We start from the raw sequence: 19,328 nt of genomic DNA, 5'->3' as shown, positions 1-19,328 counted from the left end.
GAATAGTTGTGACATTTTCTGTGAGGGAGAAACTGACACCTGGGAACTCAGATTTAATATCCTTTTCCACTGTCCTGTTATTATTTCCCCCAGGACCTCTTCCCATCCCTTTTTGTTTTTGGCCAATCTTCCCACGTTGGTAAATTTGCTACATATCTGTTTGTATATCTCGGATATTAAACCCTTGGAAGATCCTGTCATGGCGATTTTTTGTATAAGAGGTACTTCCCACCATTCCACCCATTGTGTTTTTAAATGGGTGCTGAGGGCGTGTCTAATTTGAAGATATCGGTAGAATGACTTCAGGGTACTCCCTTCACATAGTTGCACGAGTTTTCCAATACTGCAAGCCTCCCACTCATTTTACCTATGGGGTTCAAATCTGTATTTGTTGTCCCAAATTGGAGTATATTCTGTTAACCCCATATAGCCCATTACTACCCCAACTGCCTGCCATACTTTTGTTACTAATTTTAATGTGGGGAGACCGGAGGATAGGTTATCTGCTTCCAGCAAGCTACTGTGCAGGGCTCCTTGCAACATCATTCGAACATTTTTTATTGCTCTCCCCTTGTATGTTACATCCCTTAAGATGCTGCAGTTGGGCAGCCAAAATATAGCTGCGTGGATGTGGCACTGTTGCTCCTCCCTCTTTTATTGGTAGCTGTAATATCTGTAAACTAATACGAGCCTGCCCCTTCTTACAGATTAGTTCCCGGAACAGTGTTTCAATTTTCTTGAACCATTCCATTCCGATCCAAACTGGGGAATTATGTAGCTGGTACAAAAAATAAAAAAATAAAGCGTATTTTTTAGGCCAAAATTAATGGTACCCGAGGCCTCGTGTCCGAAGAAACAAAGGTCTTTGCCTGTAAACGCTTCTCTTTTTTAGAGAGCTGGAGCCCAGGATCCAGTACTTTGGTATTTTAAGCCATAAAGTTTTACTGGCGGGGTGCTATTACAGCTCCAGGATTGTGGGTTCCCTGAGGGTCCCCTTTTCCGGAAGATTTGTTAATGGAACCCGGCGTAAAAGGGTGAAGATTGGGTCTGTTGGTTTTACCACAGAAAGCGCACGGGAAAGGTAAGTGGTTTTTTTAACCACTTTCAGACCGGACCATTTTGCTGGTCAAAGACCAGACCACTTTTTGCGACTGGCACTGCGTCGCTTTAACTGACAATTGCGCGGTCGTGCGACGTGGCTCCCAAACAAAATTGCCGTCCTTTTTTTCCCCACAAATAGAGCTTTCTTTTGGTGGTATTTGATCACCCCTGCGGTTTTAATTTTTTGCGCTATAAACAAAAATAGAGCGACAATTTTGAAAAAAAACGCATTATTTTTGACTTTTTGTTATAATAAATATCCCCCAAAAATACATATAAAAATTTTTTTTCCCTCAGTTTAGGCCGATACGTATTCTTCTACATTTTTTTTTTTCCAAAAAATAAAAAAATCGCAATAAGCGATTGATTGGTTTGCGCAAAAGTTATAGCGTTTACTAAATAGGGATAGTTTTATAGCATTTTTATTAATAATTTTTTATTATTTTTTTTTTACTAGTAATGGCGGCGATCAGAGATTTTTATTGTGACTGCGACATTGTGGGGGACCCATCGGACATTTTTGACACATTTTTGGGAACATTGTCATTTATACAGTAATCACTGCTATATAAATGCAGTGATTCCTGTGTAAATGACACTGGCAGTGAAGGGGTTAACCAGTGGGTGGCAGTGTAGGGGTTAAGTGTTCCTAGGGGTGTGTTACTAACTGTGGGGGGGGTTGGGCTTTCATTTAGTGAACACTGATCTCTGCTCCAATCACATGAAGCAGAGATCAGCGTCACTAGTTGCTAGGCAGAATGGAGAAATGCTGTTTACACGGCATTTCCTCCATTCAGCCGTCCCATGAGACGATTGCGGGTATGCCTGCGGCGATCGAGTCCGCGGGTCCCGCGACCGGACTCACAGGGGTCCCGACCAGCGCGGGAGCGCGCCGCCGGCGGCGCGCTCCTGGTGGCAGGGCAGCATTGAAGATTGGACGTACATGTACGCCAATATGCCTGCCCGTGCCATTCTGTCGACGTACATCGTCGTGCGCTGGTCGGGAAGTGGTTAAGGAATATTTTTAATTTCTTATGAAATGTCTCCTTTAAAAAAGTAAATGTCATGCCTAAGTGTCACCACTGGGGGCTGTATGAAGCATGTATCTACTCATGCTTTCCTCAGAGATCATGCTGTGTCACAGAACCAGCAGGCTTTTTTCCTCTGGCTAGCAGGCAGACCTCCGGTAAGTTTGGATGGGTCTGCTTCCACCAGACACCACCCCCCCGGCACCGGGGCTGAATTTGAACTCTCTCCCTCTCCGCGAGGCTGAGCATTGAGGGAGAGCTTGGGCCCGCGCTCGTAAACTCCTTTTAGAAAAAAGGGGGCGCGCAATGCGACGGAGGGGGCAGGCTTAATGCGGGAGCGTGTTTAAAAAAAACAACAAAAAAACACTCCATTTGTGCTGGCTGCAAAAAGTGTCAGAGGGACACAAGAGCAAAGAAGGACATGAAAGAGGTTGGTGACAGGCATTTCCTATTTGACACATTTACCATTTGCATCAGACTGAGCATTAATAGCAGCGGCTGACTATTGCTCAAGCAGTGGATGCAATTTCTTCTGGTAGTACCTCTGCTTTGTGCATCGGGCTAAGGTCAGAGAGAGAGACAGAGCAGAGAGCTTACAGTCAAGGAGGGGGGTGAGGGGGAAAGAGGAGAGCAGAGCAAGGCTGTGGATGACAAAGGGATGTATGCTGACCACGGTGGTTAGGCCTCAGCAGCCCTGATTATAGTGGTCAGTGCAGAGAAGGGGACACAGGAAGTGGCAGGATCAGCCAGGTTTTTTACAGTTTAGAGAGGGGCAGATTATGCAGCACAAGCACTGTGCTGTTTAAATTGGAGATCCCGTTCCCTTAAAAGCAGATTATATTTTTTGGGTTAACAAACACTTTAAAACCTATGTCATGATTTCTTTAAAACTGCAATAGACGCATACTTGTCTTTAATGTTATTGAATAAATGTGCACTTAACTTTCCTCCCTTTGTTACTTAAAACAAATCTATGCTGCAATACAGCCCCCCCAATCACCCTGACCATCCTACTTCAAGAAAGCCCCAAAATGGAAGCAATCTTTGCTCACAACAGGACATACAGTGGGAAAAAGAATTACTTGATCCCCTGCAGATTTTGCAGTTCAGTGAGTAAAATAACCATTAGATCCCCTACCAGCCAACAATAATTCTGGCTTCCACAGACTGGCTACAGTATGTTCTCACATGGTACACAGAATAGTCCTGTCAATTTAAGAAGGTGCTCCTAACCACAACTTGTTAAGTGTATAAAAGACACCTGTCCACAGAATCTTTCTTCCATTCAAATCTCACCATCATGGGCAAGACCAAAGAGCCGTCAAAAGATGTCAGGGACAATTTTGTAGGCCTGCACAAGGCTGGAATGGGCTACAAGACCATCAGCAAAAAGCTTGGTGAGAAGCAGTCAACTGTTGGAGTGATTATTCGCAAATGGAAGAAATACAAAATAACCATCAATCGCCCTTGGTCTGCAGCTCCGTCCAAGTTTTCGCCTCATGGGGTAAGGATGATCATGAGAAAAGTGAGGGCTCAGCCTAACAACTACACAGGAGGAGCTTGTCCAGTGTGCATGAAGCCTTTTAGGGCCATTTGTCCCTCATTCACAGTGTAACTTAAAGGCAGTAAATATCTTTAAACACTCAAATACTAAGTACCTGGGTGGGGAAGGTGCATTTCTTGCTGTACAATCATGCCCTGAGGGGGCAAAGGGGAAGAGCCATCAGTGTGAGCATATATTGGTCCTTGGAACTGGACTGGAAAAAATAATAATCAAAAAGAAATTAGTAAACCAAAGCTATTTTTCTGCAACAAATTAGAACAGAATACATCAGTGAGGCACTCACGTGGATCATAGTAATGACCTTCCATAAGGCTGATGTGCATGGGAGCGGGAGCAGGATCAGGAACCGGCCTCTGACGCTGGGAGGAATACCTCTTGACACGACCACTCTGAACACCCTACGTAGAAGGTAATAAATATATCCTCATCAATCTTATTACTGCCAACCAAAAGCAGCAGGGCACAGAACTACATATTTAGGCAACCTGTTTTATCTGCCAAAATAGCCATATAAAATACTGTTGAGCTAGTATCTCCCCCCCCCCCCCCCCATCTTCAAAACTGGGTAGCCATGCAAGCACCACAATTTTCTTTTTTCAACTTTTTGGGCATATTCGGAGTCACTAGCCTCTCATTCAACTTTCAATGACCAGTAAGAGGAAAGCCATTTCACTGTCCAACAAACATGTAGGTGACATATGATGCTGCCAACTTGAAACCATCCTGGCTTTGCATTTCTGCCAGAACTGTGTGAATCACAAGACTGGCTGAACAGAATGAGCTATTTTAGCAGGCAAATCAGTTCAAACATTTCATTCAATTCGACTCTTTGGCTGAGGGGGTTCCACTTTAAGTTTACCTTGCACTATTTTATTACATGAACATTTCCATATCCCCTCCTGTTTTTGGACAATTAAACATTGTGGTGACTGGTATAAGGTGTATACTTCCTATGTGGATGCTGGGGTATCATCCTGACATCTCAGTAAAATGGAAGTAGCTTGGGGAAGTTAAAAAACATTTTCAACATTACACAAGTCCAGTTTAATGTGACCAGTATGCTATGGATTCAGCATGTTCCATGAATGATAGAGGATTAAAGCGGACCCATAGACCTGCACTGAAGAGGGACAGGACAGTGCAATCACTGTGCATCACTACTAGCCAGGAAACAGGGCATGCGCATCACATTAAAGTGGAAGTACACGTAACCAATTTAAAGCGGTTGTATAGTCATTTTTTCAACTTTTACCTACAGGTAAGCCTATAATAAGGCTTACCTGTAGGTAAAAAAAAAAATATCTCCTAAACCGTACATATTCCCCTCGCAATGCACAGCTGACTGCAGCTGCGCATGCGCACAGGGGATTCTCGGCTGAAAGTCTGGCAGACGCGGAACCCTGCCAGAAAGAAATCTCCCACACGCATGCGCGGGAGTGACGATATCGCGGCTCCAGCCACTCAGTGCTGGAGCTGCGATACCCGGAAGATACGCCGAGGGAACATGTCAGCTCCCTCGGCATGGATCGGGCCAGATGTCGGGGCCTCGTTCTAAGGTAAGTATTTTTTAATAATGAGCTAGTAGGTGGTGCATACTAGCTCATTATGTCTTTTCCTTTGCAGGTTAAAAAAATAAATAAATAAAAAAACTTCAGCGGGTTTACTCCCGCTTTAAAGTGTTTGGGTAAAGTCTAAATTCCTGTCAAGATTTTACCTCTGTAAAATTATATGAAGACAACAAAGAACTTGCAGTAAATCAACCAAGCCATTCAGCGTCAATGGGAGTTACTTACCATTCCCTCCATGCGGCCATATTGTGGGGGTGCTCCAGGCATGTGAATGTGATTCGGAATACCTGTCAAAGTTGTTTAAAAATAATTACTTTATGAACACATGCTTAAAATTTGCTTTACACCCCCCCCCCCCCCCCCCCAATATTCCCCCCCCCCCACACACTGTAGGCATTAATTTTCTGCAGAGAACAAATGCTCAGTCTGATTCCACTAGAATCCTTTAACCATTTTAAAAAAAATTAAAAAGGCAAATACCTTGGCAGCATTTTGTTTTTTTTGTCCAATCAGGGAAATTTCACTTCCTGCCTTGGAGACATAATTGGACATAAGTGGAGAAGATTTGCCAATAGATACACTTTGGGTGTTGCCTAGTTCAACAATGTCAGATGTGTGCAGTAACCCAACTGAATGAATGAATGAAATACTTGTATAGAGCATAATGCGAACTGAATCGCCTCTAAGCGCCTCTTAGCCAACTCTAAGGAAATGCTTAGCAACAAATAAGCATGAGCCAACTGTCATGAAACACATTGCTCATGTCCATGTGTCAGCAGGGCCCTTTGCTGCAGATGTCTGGGTAGCAAAATCCTGACTATTAGGGCCCATTTACACCAGGGAATGGGTGCTATAATCTGTACAATGCATACTCACTGGTGTGTGTTGTGTAGGGGTGCTGTAATGTGTTAAAATGCATCGCACGTTCACTTTTTATTTTATTTTAAGTGGTTCTAAAGCCTAAACATTTTTTTACTTTAATGCAGACTTGCATTAAGGTAAGAAATGTTTAAGCATCGAATTGCCCCCCCCCTCCCCCATACTTATTTGAGCCCTCATTCGATCCAGATCTGTGTATGTCTGAAACTTTTCTCACCCCTCACTTCCATGTCTCACTGTGTTCGCTGGGGCACCAGGAGCCAGTGGCTTCCACTGCTGTCAATCAAAGCCAGTAACAAAATGAACACAGCAGTGAGCTTGGGAGAGAGCGTGCACGCATGTGTGCCCCCATGGAAAGCGGCTTCTTATGGGGAAGAGCCAGGAGCAGCGGCAGGGGACCTGCAAAAATGCAGTGTTGTTCCTACTTTTTCCAGTACACGCCAATACAAAGCCAAACGCATACGATGTGAATAAACCTTTACACATAAAACGAAACTTCAGTAATTTTTTCAATTCTCCACTTGTTTTAACTTTGGACAGTTTAGGGTTGTATACACACTCCTCTCCAATAAATGGGTCACTCTCAGCCCGGGGTGAGCCGCCTTAACTCTTCCCCTGCCAGAGAAATTATATCTGTCCCTTTTTGTTTTTTACCGGGGGACGAATAGCTGACACTTAACCTCATGGATACCATGGCACAGCTTATCCTTATAAGAATCTTTTATTTTTTTTTTTAAATCAGGTTTAGGATTTTGGCACCTTTTTGGGACAGTTGGAACGGACAGCTTTGCCTCCCACCGACAACTTAAAGTGGAACTTAAATTTTTTATTTTTTATTTTTTTTTACTTTCCACCTATTAAATCTTCTACCCTTGTTGTTTTAACTTTGGATACAGCCCACTTCCTGTTTGTCTGGTCATTAGCCTAGGCTTATGACATGCACAGCTCGCTGTCTCAAGCATTTGAGAGTTTGCCAGAAAGGGAGAGGGAATGAGTCATAAGAGGGCCAATCAGAGCTACAGAGCCGACGGTGTACCTCTGTGTATCTGTGTAGATTCCAGGAAGTGAAAAAGGAAGCAGCAGATTAAGCGGCCCACAGTTAAAGAGGAAGTAAACCCTAATGGGTTTACTTCCTCTTTGATTCCCTGCAAAGGTAAAGCATAATGGACTACTATGCATCGCATAGTAGTCCATTATGTGCCACTTACCTGACACAGGAGCCAGCGAAGTCCCCGCTGTCCCCTGTAGTCCGGAGCATCCATCTTCTCGGTGGGTCTCGCTGCTCCGCTGCTGTCATTCGGCGAAGCCGCGATGACGTCACTCCCGAGCATGCGCACGGGAGCTGCCACTCACGGCATATTGTCGTTGACAGCAGCGCGCTCAGTGCGCCACTGTCTACGGTGCATGCGCCGTAGACAGCGGTGCCTGTATTTTGCCAAATATCTCCTAAACTATGTAGGTTTAGGAGATATTTCTTGGACCTACAGGTAAGCCTTAATCTAGGCTTACCTGTAGGTCAAAGTGGTTTGTAAGGGTTTACAACCACTTTAAAATGGTTGCAGCCAGACTCAGTGGAGGGAGATTTTTGCAGCAAGTGCTATATATATATATATACACACACACACACACACACACACACACACACACACACACACACAGGTGTGAAAAACTTGTTGACATCGCAGGCTCGCTGGACATGTAAGTGTTCTTATTAAAAGTCAGCAGCTACAGTTTAAAAAAATAAATAAATAAAAACACCACGCATCGCAGCTAGAATGCCCCTTTAAATGATTTTAGCAAATGGCTGCAATCTAACAAAGTCAAAAATGTAAGAAATTACGTGGCAGACTGCAGCTCCTCTTAAGTAATGCAAGTATTCTAGTTTTCAACAAAAAAGTAAACCGGTCACAAACCAGGGCAATCCATACCAAATATATGATAGAAAAAAGATGCATAAGGCACAGCATTACTTTCTGTGTAAGCCACAACCCAGAAATCATATCAGCAGCTGAAGTTACACATACCACATTTCCCATAAAAGCTAGGCCTGGTACTGTCCACTCTAGTTTTCCAAGGCTAATGGTTAGTGAGCGAGAACCCCTAATTAAAGTGTATGTTACCCCAACATTTCATATTTTTTTAATGTGTGTCAGTTAACATGTACTTGTATTAAAGAGCCATTTTTTTTTTGCATTGCTTCCTGTGTGAAATAACTGGAGATCATGCCAGTCCCGATGTCCTATTTCAAACTGACCACTCCAGGCATGGAAGTACATCCCTCCCAATGTGGTCAGTTTGCTTTTTTTCATTCTACTTGGGAGCAGAGCCTCTCTGTACTCCAGTGGTCAAGCTTCTGGTAATCATTGGGAAGATCAATGTACAAGCTCTCCTTCTGCCCCCTGCTGAAACGCACACCTGCCCAGCTCTTCACTATTTCTGCCTCTGCATTTTACACCAGACTAAGTCTACTCTCTGTTTAAGCAGCTATTCCTGCCACAGACCACCAAGTTCAAAAACTCAAAACAGCCATCAGTAGTTATGTAGCATAGAGACTAGACTGTTATAAACATGTTAGACATTGTAAAATAAGCGGTTCATCATTTTCCCCATTATTGGACGTATTCGTTCGTATATATATGCATTGTGCTGGCAGTCTCACGTTCACAGTGGCTGGGTGTATGTATAGTGCTTTGCTCTCCAGTCTCCATACATAGACTTACTCCCACCAATGATCCTGGGGCTCTTTACTTTAACCACTTGCCGCCCGCCCTATAGGCAATTGACGGTGGCAAAGTGGTTTCATAATCCTGATCGGACGTCATATGACGTGATCAGGATTATGAGCCGCTGCGCGCCCCCGGGGGCGCGCATCGCGGCGATCGTTGTTGCGGGGTGTCAGTCTGACACCCGGCAACTACGATCTCGGTAAAGAGTCTCCGACGGAGACTCTTTACCACGTGATCAGCCGTGTCCAATCACGGCTGATCACAGTGTAAATGGGAAGAGCCGGTAATCGGCTTTTCCTCACTCGCGTCTGTCAGACGCGAGTAGAGGAGAGCCGATCGGCTGCTCCTCTGACAGGGGGGGTCTGTGCTGATCGATTATCAGCACAGCCCCCCCGAGGATGCCAACACTGGACCACCAGGGACGCCACCAGACCACCAGGGAAAAGGTAATCCTCCCTAGACCACCAGGGATGCCAGTCAGCACAATGGATGCCAATCAGTGCCCACAATGGGCATCACTGATTGGCATGCATTGTTTGGCACTGATTGGCATCCATTAGTACAGTATAACACCAATGCCGCCTATGAGTGCCCACCTGTGCCGCCTATGAGTGCCCACCTGTGCCGCCCATCCATGCCAATCCGTGCCAGCTATCAGTGCCAATTTGTGCCACCTATCAGTGTCCATCCGTGCCGCCCATCCGTGTCCATCAATGCCACCTCATCAGTGCCACTTCATTGGTGCCCATCAGTGCCGCCTTATCAGTGCCCATCAGTGTAGCCCCATCAGTGCCCATCAGTGAAGGAGAAAACGTACTTATTTACAAAGTTTTGAAACTGAAACAAAAAAAAAACTTTTTTTTTCAAAATTTTCGGTATTTTTATTTGTAGCGCAAAAAATAAAGACCGTAGAGGTGATCAAATACCACCAAAAGAAAGCTCTATTTGTGGGAAAAAATGATAAAAATTTCATTTGGGTACAGTGTAGCATGACCGCGCAATTGTCATTCAAAGTGCGACAGCGCTGAAAGCTCAAAATTGGTCTGGGCAGGAAGGTGTTTAAGTGCCTGGTATTGAAGTGGTTAACGTCCAACTGAAAGTTTCTTAAGGAAGCTCTTCTCAAATAGAGATCCATTTCAGGGTGCATGGTGGGTGCCAAAAATGGGTATCTGACTGGATTCATCTGATATTACCCTAAAACTCCTAATGGGTCTGGTCTTATTGAGTTCACCAGTAAAATACTGCACCCATGGCCTTACGCCGCAAGGCATACCATTTCCTGGGCTGCCCAGGCACTCCATGTTCGTTGGACTGTCACAATGCATGCACACATATACAGCAACTCAGAGGGACCAGCTGTCAAAATAGGCAGAGGATTGTGTGGCTGCACTGTGACTGGTGCTGCCAGTTTATGCTTGTGCTCCTTATAACCACTTAGTTTTGGAATATTGCTAGGCACATCTCTCCATTTCAATTATCATTTACTGAAGTGAATTGCAGTTTCCAAAATTTCAAGACAACTGCCAACATTCCAGTTCAGTTGGAAACACGCAGCTATATATCATATTAATAGAAATGGAAAACTGTGACCCATGTAAAAAAATAAAAACAAACACTTACGTGTTGAAACGTACGGCGATTGCCCAGGGGTCCAGTTCTGGTCTGCAATGTTGACCTGTGACATGTCCTGCTCTAGTCCAGTCAAACCCCCTTCTACAGGAGGTTCCCAGCCACCAGGTTTCACTACAGGTATGGATGGGGAAGGCTCTGGAACCACCTCAGTGGGCATCTGCGGTGGAGGGGGTGGAGGCAGTTCAGGGAATGTAGTGTCGTCTATGCTCTTTCCAGCCTCCCCAACTTTAATCCGACTTCTCCTGGCTCTAGAATAGGACTTTTTCTCCACAGGTCGATCAGGAGGTGGTGGCGATGGATCAGCTGGTTTCTCATTTGCTAGTTCAACTTTGTTAGGCATTCCCATTTCAGGGGGCTCTTCATCTGGTAGTTGTGGTGCTTGCTCTACACTCCGGGCTCTATAACCTCCATAATCCTGCCTTCGCTCAGAAGTAGGTGGTGGAGAAACAATGTCCTCTGGTGGGTAACTGACAGGACGATTCTCCTTGTACCCACCTGGCCGTGAGTAGGTCCTATTTGAAACAGGTCTATTGTTCCCAGGGGAATTGCGACTGTTGTAGGTTCGGGGTGGGGGGACAGAATCGGAATCATAATAACGGTTTGACTGCCTGATTGGCTTTTCCTCCTGGTCTTCCCTTCTGGAGGGGCTGGTGTATCTGAAATGAGAAGTTACAGTTTTTCACATACATGCACAGGAGTATACCAACTACTGGCACCAAGAAAATAAATCTCACAGCAGTCTACAGAACAGAAAAGGAAGCATCTGTCCTGCTTTGCACATCTTCAGCAGTGAAGATTTCTGGATTATTCTTTTCTGGATTTGATCGTCACCAGAAAGAATTTTCACTGGAAATCACAGGGTGTTGCATGTTCATACAGCAAGTGTAAACAGAGAAAAATAAAAATTAGTCTGTGGAGGATCAGCACCATTGAGGAAGCACAAGGCAACAGTAACAAGACTTTTTGTCATTCTTCACAACAAGCAAAACTGAAATTGTGTGCATACTGCTGCCTTCTCGATAGGCAGATAGGTAGATTTGAAGTGAAAGAACTTGGCAATGCAACAACAATTTTATTGTTTGCTGGCACGGTCTTCCTTTAAAAAGTAAAATATGGCGGGTTTTTTTTTTTTTGGAGAGACACATATGCAGGTTGCAAACAACCCTTAAATGGTTCATGAAAAAAAAAAAAAAAAAAAAAAAGGAAAAGCCAAATAAAAAGATCATGGATTATGACTATGTACACAGTTTAACTGCTTCTGGACCGCAACACGCATATATACTGCGGCAGGGTGGCCCCTTCAGTGCAAAATTACGTACCTGTACGCGCAAGTTCGTTTCCTGGGTCTGGGGTGTTCGCGCCACCGGCGACCAGCTCCCACTGCGATTACACACAGCGGGACTGTCAGGACCCGCCGATTGTTCCCAAGGCAGACAGAATAGTGGTCTGCCTATGTAAATAATGTGACAGAAGAGGACAGAAATCTTATGTTTCCCTGCCAGTGTCATTAGTATAGCTACAAAGCATATTATTCAGCACTGATCACTGTATTAGTGCCACTGGCCCCAAAAAAGTGGTGTCCGATTCGTTTGCCACAATGTCACAGTCCTGCTATAAGTCATTGATTGCCGCCTTTACTAGTAAAAAATTCCACAGAAATATCCTAGTTTGTACACACTATTTTTCTTTTTTTTTTTTTTTTTAACAAAAATATGTAGCAGAGTACATATTGGGCTAAATTAAAGAAGAGATTATATTTTTTACAATTTTTTTTTTTTTATTGGAAGTGTTTCATAGCAGAAATAAAAAAATAAAAAATAAAACACTTTTCATAACTGTCAGCCTTTTTATTTAGTGTGCAAAAAAAAAAAAAGGGGGGAGAAAGGGAGGAGAAAATAGGAGTTGATCAAATACCACCAAAAGAAAGCTCTATTTGTGGGAAAAAGGACATCAATTTTGTGTACTGACGTATAGCAAAAATGGCCTGGTCATGAAAGGGGGGGGGGGGGGGTGAAAAGAAAGGGTGAATACAATTGGGTAACACTGCTTTTTAGGACCACTGGGAAAGGAAAAAAAACAGGTGTTAGATCATTGTTTCTCAACCTTTTTTCGGCCAGGGCACCGTTTAAAATTATGGACAGTCTTGAGGAGCCACATCCTAAAATGTAAAAACTATTCTAATAGTTTTACAATAATGCAGCAATGTCAAAACACGTAGGACACCCAAAATTAGAGGCGATTCTTCCAAAGCCAATACACTTTTGCAAACTGGTACTGACTAGTATTGCAATGTTTCTCTACTTCCTCAGTTTTTCTGCATCACTTCGCTAATTAGACCCCAAAGCTGATGGAGAGAGGCAAGAGAGGGTCAAACAAGGCTGATATGCAGGCAGCGGACATCCTCCTCATCAAATGATGATGCCACTGGTCATCAGGAGGTTGGCAACTAGAAGGCTGTAATGGTGTACAATGAAAACCTGTGGCTTTGTGTAACCAAAAAGGCAGATTTCATCCACCCACCAGCCTGTATACAATTTTGGGGCAATTTTTTGGCATTTTGCCAAAGTACCCCTGAAGAAACATAAAAAGGTACCCTGGTTGAAAAAGGCTGTGTTAGATAATTAGGTCTCTCCGGTGCTCAGTGTATACATTTTGTTCTGAACTGAAAGGCTTAGTATAGACACCCTCTACTGCAATTTACAGCATTGAAACATTGCGTGCATCACTCATTACTTTCAAGGGCTTCACCATGCAGGAGAGTACTTAAAGTGTATGTATGTTAATTATAAAAGCCATTAATTAGGTATACAACACTTTTACAGTGACACATTTAATATTCAAACAGTGGCATTAGTATTTGGAGCATGCTTAGTCCAGTTTTCCTTCTACTACTTGTCAGTGAGGCTGTCTATCGTAAACACAAGCAAACAGTGAGGCGTAGGGGAGGAAGAATCCAAATACATATTTCCGGAACCAAAAGTTTCTATTTGTGATAGGAGGCATCCCTTGGATTATTTTACAGGTTTTTAAAGGTTTTTTTGGGGATAAAATAGATTCTGGTCCTTTAAAGCAGATTACACAGCAAAGTGCTTGTGCCATGTAATCTGCCCCCCTCTAAACTGTAAACCTCCCCCCTGCCCAAACCTACCATCTCTTGTATGCCCTTCTCTAAATAGACCACGATAACCAGGGTAGCTCCCCGCCCAGATCACCATGGTCAAAGTGCCTCCCCCTCTGTGATAGGCTGCCTGCTCTCCTCTCCTTTCCTCCCCTCCCCCCTCTCTGTAAGCACCCTCTCTGTCTCCAGCTCAGCCCCCACCACTATTTTAATATTAAAATATGAAATTTGTCACCGCCTCTCTATTAGAGGCTGGCATAGCACACGGTGTAAGCTTTATTTAAAAACAAGTGCTGTAAATACTGAACATCAGCTGTCATCAGGCCTGTCACGTGACTCACGGACGCTTTCCAGCACTGATGGGTGTCTAATGTGGAGGAGAGGAGTGGCCATGTGATCTCCCTCTGATGTCAGAGAGAAATCACGGCCTCTCCCACAGAAGACATCCCTCAGCTGGAAAGCATCCGCGAGTGATGAGACCAGCCTGAAGACAGCTGATATTCAGTATTTACAGCACTCGTTTTTAAATAAAACATACACCATGTGCTATGCCAGCCTCTAATAGAGGGGCTGGCATAGACTTAGAATAATGCACTAACACTTTAAGTCACCCTGCAGTTTATTAGTGATCAAATGAACACTAGTTATCTTTAAAGTGTTAATCTCCTTTAAAAATCTTTTTTTTCCACTATGGACAGAGTAAGAGAGGGCTATAACCTGTCTTTTTGCAACTTGTTTCCCATTGCAGAGATTTCCTTTCACTTCCTGTCCCATAGCCAAAACAGAAAGTGAGAGGAAAGCCCTCCAAAGTGAGGGAATCCCAGGGGGAAGAAGGAAGAAGAGGAACTCCCCAAACGGGCCACAGACAGCAAAAAACTCAGAAAGAGGTCCAATACCTTTCCACTCTGTCCAAAACTTATAAAAAATTGCCTTTAGTGAATTTTTTAAGTGCTCCCTAACATGTAACAGGAGGCCCTGGACATACCAGCACCCACAGATTGTAGTAAGAACATTACCTGTAGTTCCTACATAGGTAGTTATTTGGAAAACCTTCTACCTAAGTGTTAGAATACCTCAAGTGTTTTATTAAATAATTTACTATTTCCACAAAATTTTTATTATTTCATCTAATTCTAAAATCCTATTTGGATTCACCATAACAAGCAGAAGTACCACTTGAATGGTCATTGCCTAAATCTGGAATCAACAATTTATCAAGTTATGTGGACTGGAAGTACAGCTGTTTGTGCCATCCACAACACAGCAAGGAGAAATGGGCCAAGCTGCATTATGGAAGCAAGTACAATAAATGAATGCCCCTTTAGTCTAGCTCTGCTACGACAGCAAATGGCTGTAGAACCCTTAATTTATGTGTTGGTGTTTTCAATAACTTTAGGACTTTCATGGGGCTAAAAAGATTTAGGACCAAGGCAGAAAATGTAATGAACACATACCAGTACAAATGTTCAACACAGTTTAACACACAACAAAAATCACCAACCCCATGTCATTACAAAAAAAAAAAAAAAAAAAAAAAAAAAGTTATACCTTGGCTTTCTTGGTCGGCGTGTACGAATTTCCTCTGGGTTTTTGGAAGACCGAATATCATAACCGTACATGGCAATCAGTTCATCCCGAGACTTTGGAGCTTGCTCATCCTCCCGAAACCGATCATGTACCCATCGCCCCTCATCTTTCCACAACTTGCGTGGGTGGCGACCCTTTGGTCTAAAAGCAATACGCAAACTTATGAACTTTTCATTTGAAATATTAATGGAGGTCAAGTGGTTATAGGAGTATAGTGAGGGGAAAAATTATCCAGCACACCCCTAAGTGCCTTTCCAGTAATCCTATACAAAAGATGAGTAATAATTGCTGTCCAAATGCATAAATATATTGAGGAATGTAGATGGTATTTGCATACAAATTCTGAACCTTATGTTCATACCTCATCCTACTTGCTTCACATTGTTACACCCTGGTCTCTTTCCTCAACTAGATAATTATTAATTTATTACTGCAGTCTCACCTTACTTCCTCATCATTTGTGTGTCCACGTAGATCATGTTCAAAGAACAGACCCTTACGAGGGATGTAGGCAGGATTCTTCCTGTCTTCATCATCATCCAATTGCTTCTGAGTCTTCTTGGAGACCTTATTTTCATCAGGCTCGGTGCTCTCCTGGGAATGAGACAATGTTACTCACACTACAACTTCTAAGAAATGTAATTTTTATATATATATATATATATATATATATATATATATATATATATATATATATATATATATATATATATATATATATATATATATATATATATATATATATATATATATATATACACACATACACACACACACACACATATACATTATATATATATATACACATACATGAGACCCCAGCACCTGCTTCAGTGTAAGATTTAATTTGCACTGTGGTGATGTGCTGCAATCTCCTTATCGGAAGAAGAGAAAACAGGCATATAACCAGGATCCGTATAGCAGCACCAAGCACCAGGTGGATGGCTCCACACCGTGGTAACACTGATGGGGGAACTTACCTCTATCCCTTTTCACCAAACAGGACTCCAATCAAAGACATAGTTTTCCGTTTCACTATGCTTATTCACCCACTCATAAGGACAATACCACCTTTTCAACTGCAGCAGCTCTGCACTCTGCTTATTTTACCACGGCGTGGAGCCATCCACCTGGTGCTGCTATACAGATCCTGGTTATATGTCTGTTTTAGCTCTTCTTCTGATAAGGAGATTGAATTTACACTAGAGTGGTGTGCTGCAATCTCACACTGAAGCAGGCACTGGGGGCCCATCTCTTATGGACTTTTTTTTAGCACTACATGTGGACTTTTCAAGCATTTTAAAAACGTCTGAATTTATAAAAAAGAAATAAAACTGAAATATTATCACATGTACTTAAGTATTCAGACCCTTTACTCAGTATCTTGTTGAAGCACCTTTTGCAACAATTACAGCCTTGAGTCTTTTTGGGTATGACGTGACAAGCTTTGCACACTTGGATTGGGAGACAATCTGCCATCCTCGTTTGCAAATCCTCTCAAGCTCAGTCAGGTTGGATGGGGACCATCAGTCTCTCCAGAGATGCTCAATATTGTTCAAACCAGGGCTCTGGCTGGGCCATTCTAGGACATTCACAGAGCTGTCCCTAAGCCTCTCTTGTACAGTCTTGGCTGTGTGCTTAGGATTGTTGTCATGCTGGAAGGAAATCTTTGGCCCAGTCCGAGGTTCTGAGGTACAGGTTTTCACTGAGGATATCTCTGTACTTTACTTCATTCAAGCTTTCCCTTAAAGTGGATGTATACCCACTCTCATCCTTTCTAAACTACTGCCACAGTGGTTATCTATAAGGATATACATGCCTTCTGCATGTATCCCTACCTGTCAAATGTCTCCCCTCTGTCTGTTATGAGACCCGAAAAACTGCAGATTCTGTGGGTGAGTCTATTGTCTGGAGCTCTTTGGGTGGAGTCGTGATGGCAGTAGACTCCCCACCCACCTCTACACTTCCCTTGGCCAGGCATGGATATTTCTTTACACTGAATTTCTGCTGGTCTTGTGGATTATGCTCCATGATCATCAACATCCAGTCAAAACCCAGGAAAGTCACCACATGACTTCAGCATGCCCAATCATGCTGAGGTGTGGAGCAGCCAATCCTGGGAGATTGGAAGAAGAAAGGAGGAGGGGATCTGAAGTACACAGAATTACATATCTCATGCACTAGTGTGAGAGAGGCAATCACCTGTCACCCACAGCAAGGGTCAGAAGGACATCCATTTCTTTGTCTGACCATTTTTATATCACTGAAAAAAAGATAAGAGGACTGCTCAGAGCTGGATTAACTCTTTTTGTGGCAAGACTGGGCACAGATGACATGAAATCCTATACTGTAAAAGTTGCAAGCCTTAATTTAAAAACTTTTTTGGGGGTTTACATCCACTTTAACCCTGACCAGTCCCTGCTGCTGTAAAACACCCCCAACAGCATGATGCTGCCACCACCATGCTTCACTGTTGGGATGGTATCGTGCATGTAAAAAGTGGTGCCTGGTTTCCTCCAGATATAACATTTAGAGTTGAGACCAAGCAGTTCAATCTTGGATTCATCAGACCAGAGAATCTTGTTCCTCAGAGTCCTTTGGGTATTTTTTTGCAACCTCCAAGCAGGCTTTCATGCGTTTCTAGTCACTCTGCCATAAAACCCAAATCAGTGGGGGCTGCAGCGATGGTTGTCCTTCCTGAACTTTTTTCCATCTCTGCACAGGATCTCTGGAGTTCAGAGTGACCACCGGGGTTCTTTGTCACCTCTCTTACTAAGGCTCCCCAAATTGCTCAGTTTGGCTACCAGCTCTTGGAAGAGCCCTAGTTGTGGCAAACGTTTTCAGTTTCAGAATTATGCAGGCCACTCTGCTCTTAGCAACTTTCACTTTCAGAGGTGTATGCTTTTCCAAATCATGTCTCATCAATTTAATTTACCACAGGTGGACTCAAAATCAAGGTGCAGCAACATCTCAGCAATGAGCAAGAGAAATGGGAGGCACCTGATTTCAAGTATTGTTGCAAATGATCTGAGTACTGATGCCAATCTGATCTATTTCAGTTTTAACCACTTGGCGGCCAGCAACGTACCTGCACGTTGCCAGACTTCATGTGGTTACACTAGGTTGATGTTTGCAGCTGCAGGCATCATCCCGATACCATTTTTTTTTTTAAAGAGCAGACAGTTGGCTCTTGTAAAAGCAATCCTAGCAGCTAAAGCGAGCTTTTACAAGCAGTGGGAGGGGGCGTCACCCCCTCCCGCAGCTTTCCCACAATCTCCCGTCCCACCGGAGTCCTAGGCAACCAGATCTGCTTTGTTGGGCTCTACGATATAAGAACCCGAAAGGGATGACGTCAAATCTCTTCTGGGTTACCAGGATGTAAACCGTGGCAATTAAAAAAAAAAAAAACACATTTAAAACGCATTTGAGTACATCAACCTTGGTGTGATCAAATACTTTTAAGGGCAGAGGAGGTCTGCAAGATCCCAGATCTCTCCATAAAGAGTACTAGTCACATGCTTATTGCTGTCATAAGGATGTTTATATTCCTTGTGACAGCAATAAAAGTGATCAAGTAAAATGCCCCATACACACATTTGTAAAGGCGAATGCACACAAACAGCAATTGTCCCACACATTTTAGGCATCACTGCGAACCTCAGACCATGGGCAGTAAGCACCAGGCCTCCTGTGTAAATCTAATGTATTAACCTTAAAGGCTTTTAAAGCATTGCTTACGATTCTGAGCAGTTGCCTTTAAATAGATTTTCACTGCTCTCACCCCATCCAGACAATGCAGTGACTTTTCTTCCCTGGAACATGGTTTTGGAAAAAAATTATGGCAGGACAATATCTTGGTTCAGGTGAAAATCTGAAACAACTTTTGGCAAAAAAAAAATCTGGACAAGGGCGTAACACCACTCTGTCCTCATGTAAAATCAAATATGACTCTTTACAAGAGCAGCCTATTCCAAAACCCTTCTTGCGGAGGATATAGCAACCAAAAATACCAACCTCCTTGTCAGAAGGACTAAAACGGAATATGTTGCATCAGTTCAAATGGCTGTTTTTGTAACACAGACAAAACTAAGTTAAAGTCCCAAGGGTTCAAGGGAGGTTTGACTG

General features: G+C 43.3%; 1 protein-coding gene across 2 annotated transcripts in view; it reads right to left on the bottom strand.

Annotated features, from left to right (window-relative positions):
- The window catches only part of CASC3 (CASC3 exon junction complex subunit), a 53,417-nt gene that overhangs the window by 13,879 nt on the left and 20,210 nt on the right, over positions 1-19,328 (bottom strand). For both annotated transcript variants that reach the window (XM_077459831.1, XM_077459832.1), the window contains exons 5-10: positions 15,646-15,797; positions 15,165-15,344; positions 10,487-11,154; positions 5,487-5,548; positions 3,977-4,091; positions 3,788-3,886 (exon numbers count right to left, since the gene is read on the bottom strand). In XM_077459831.1, coding sequence (XP_077315957.1) covers positions 3,788-3,886; positions 3,977-4,091; positions 5,487-5,548; positions 10,487-11,154; positions 15,165-15,344; positions 15,646-15,797 — 1,276 coding nt within the window. The remainder of the gene's footprint in view (positions 1-3,787; positions 3,887-3,976; positions 4,092-5,486; positions 5,549-10,486; positions 11,155-15,164; positions 15,345-15,645; positions 15,798-19,328) is intronic.

Source organism: Lithobates pipiens, unplaced genomic scaffold (assembly GCF_037356315.1).
Source record: "Lithobates pipiens isolate NorthernLeopardFrog02 unplaced genomic scaffold, aLitPip1_a1.2 Scaffold_28, whole genome shotgun sequence".
In the NCBI taxonomy this organism is placed as follows: domain Eukaryota; kingdom Metazoa; phylum Chordata; class Amphibia; order Anura; family Ranidae; genus Lithobates; species Lithobates pipiens.
This window is presented reverse-complemented; position numbering and strand designations above follow the sequence as displayed.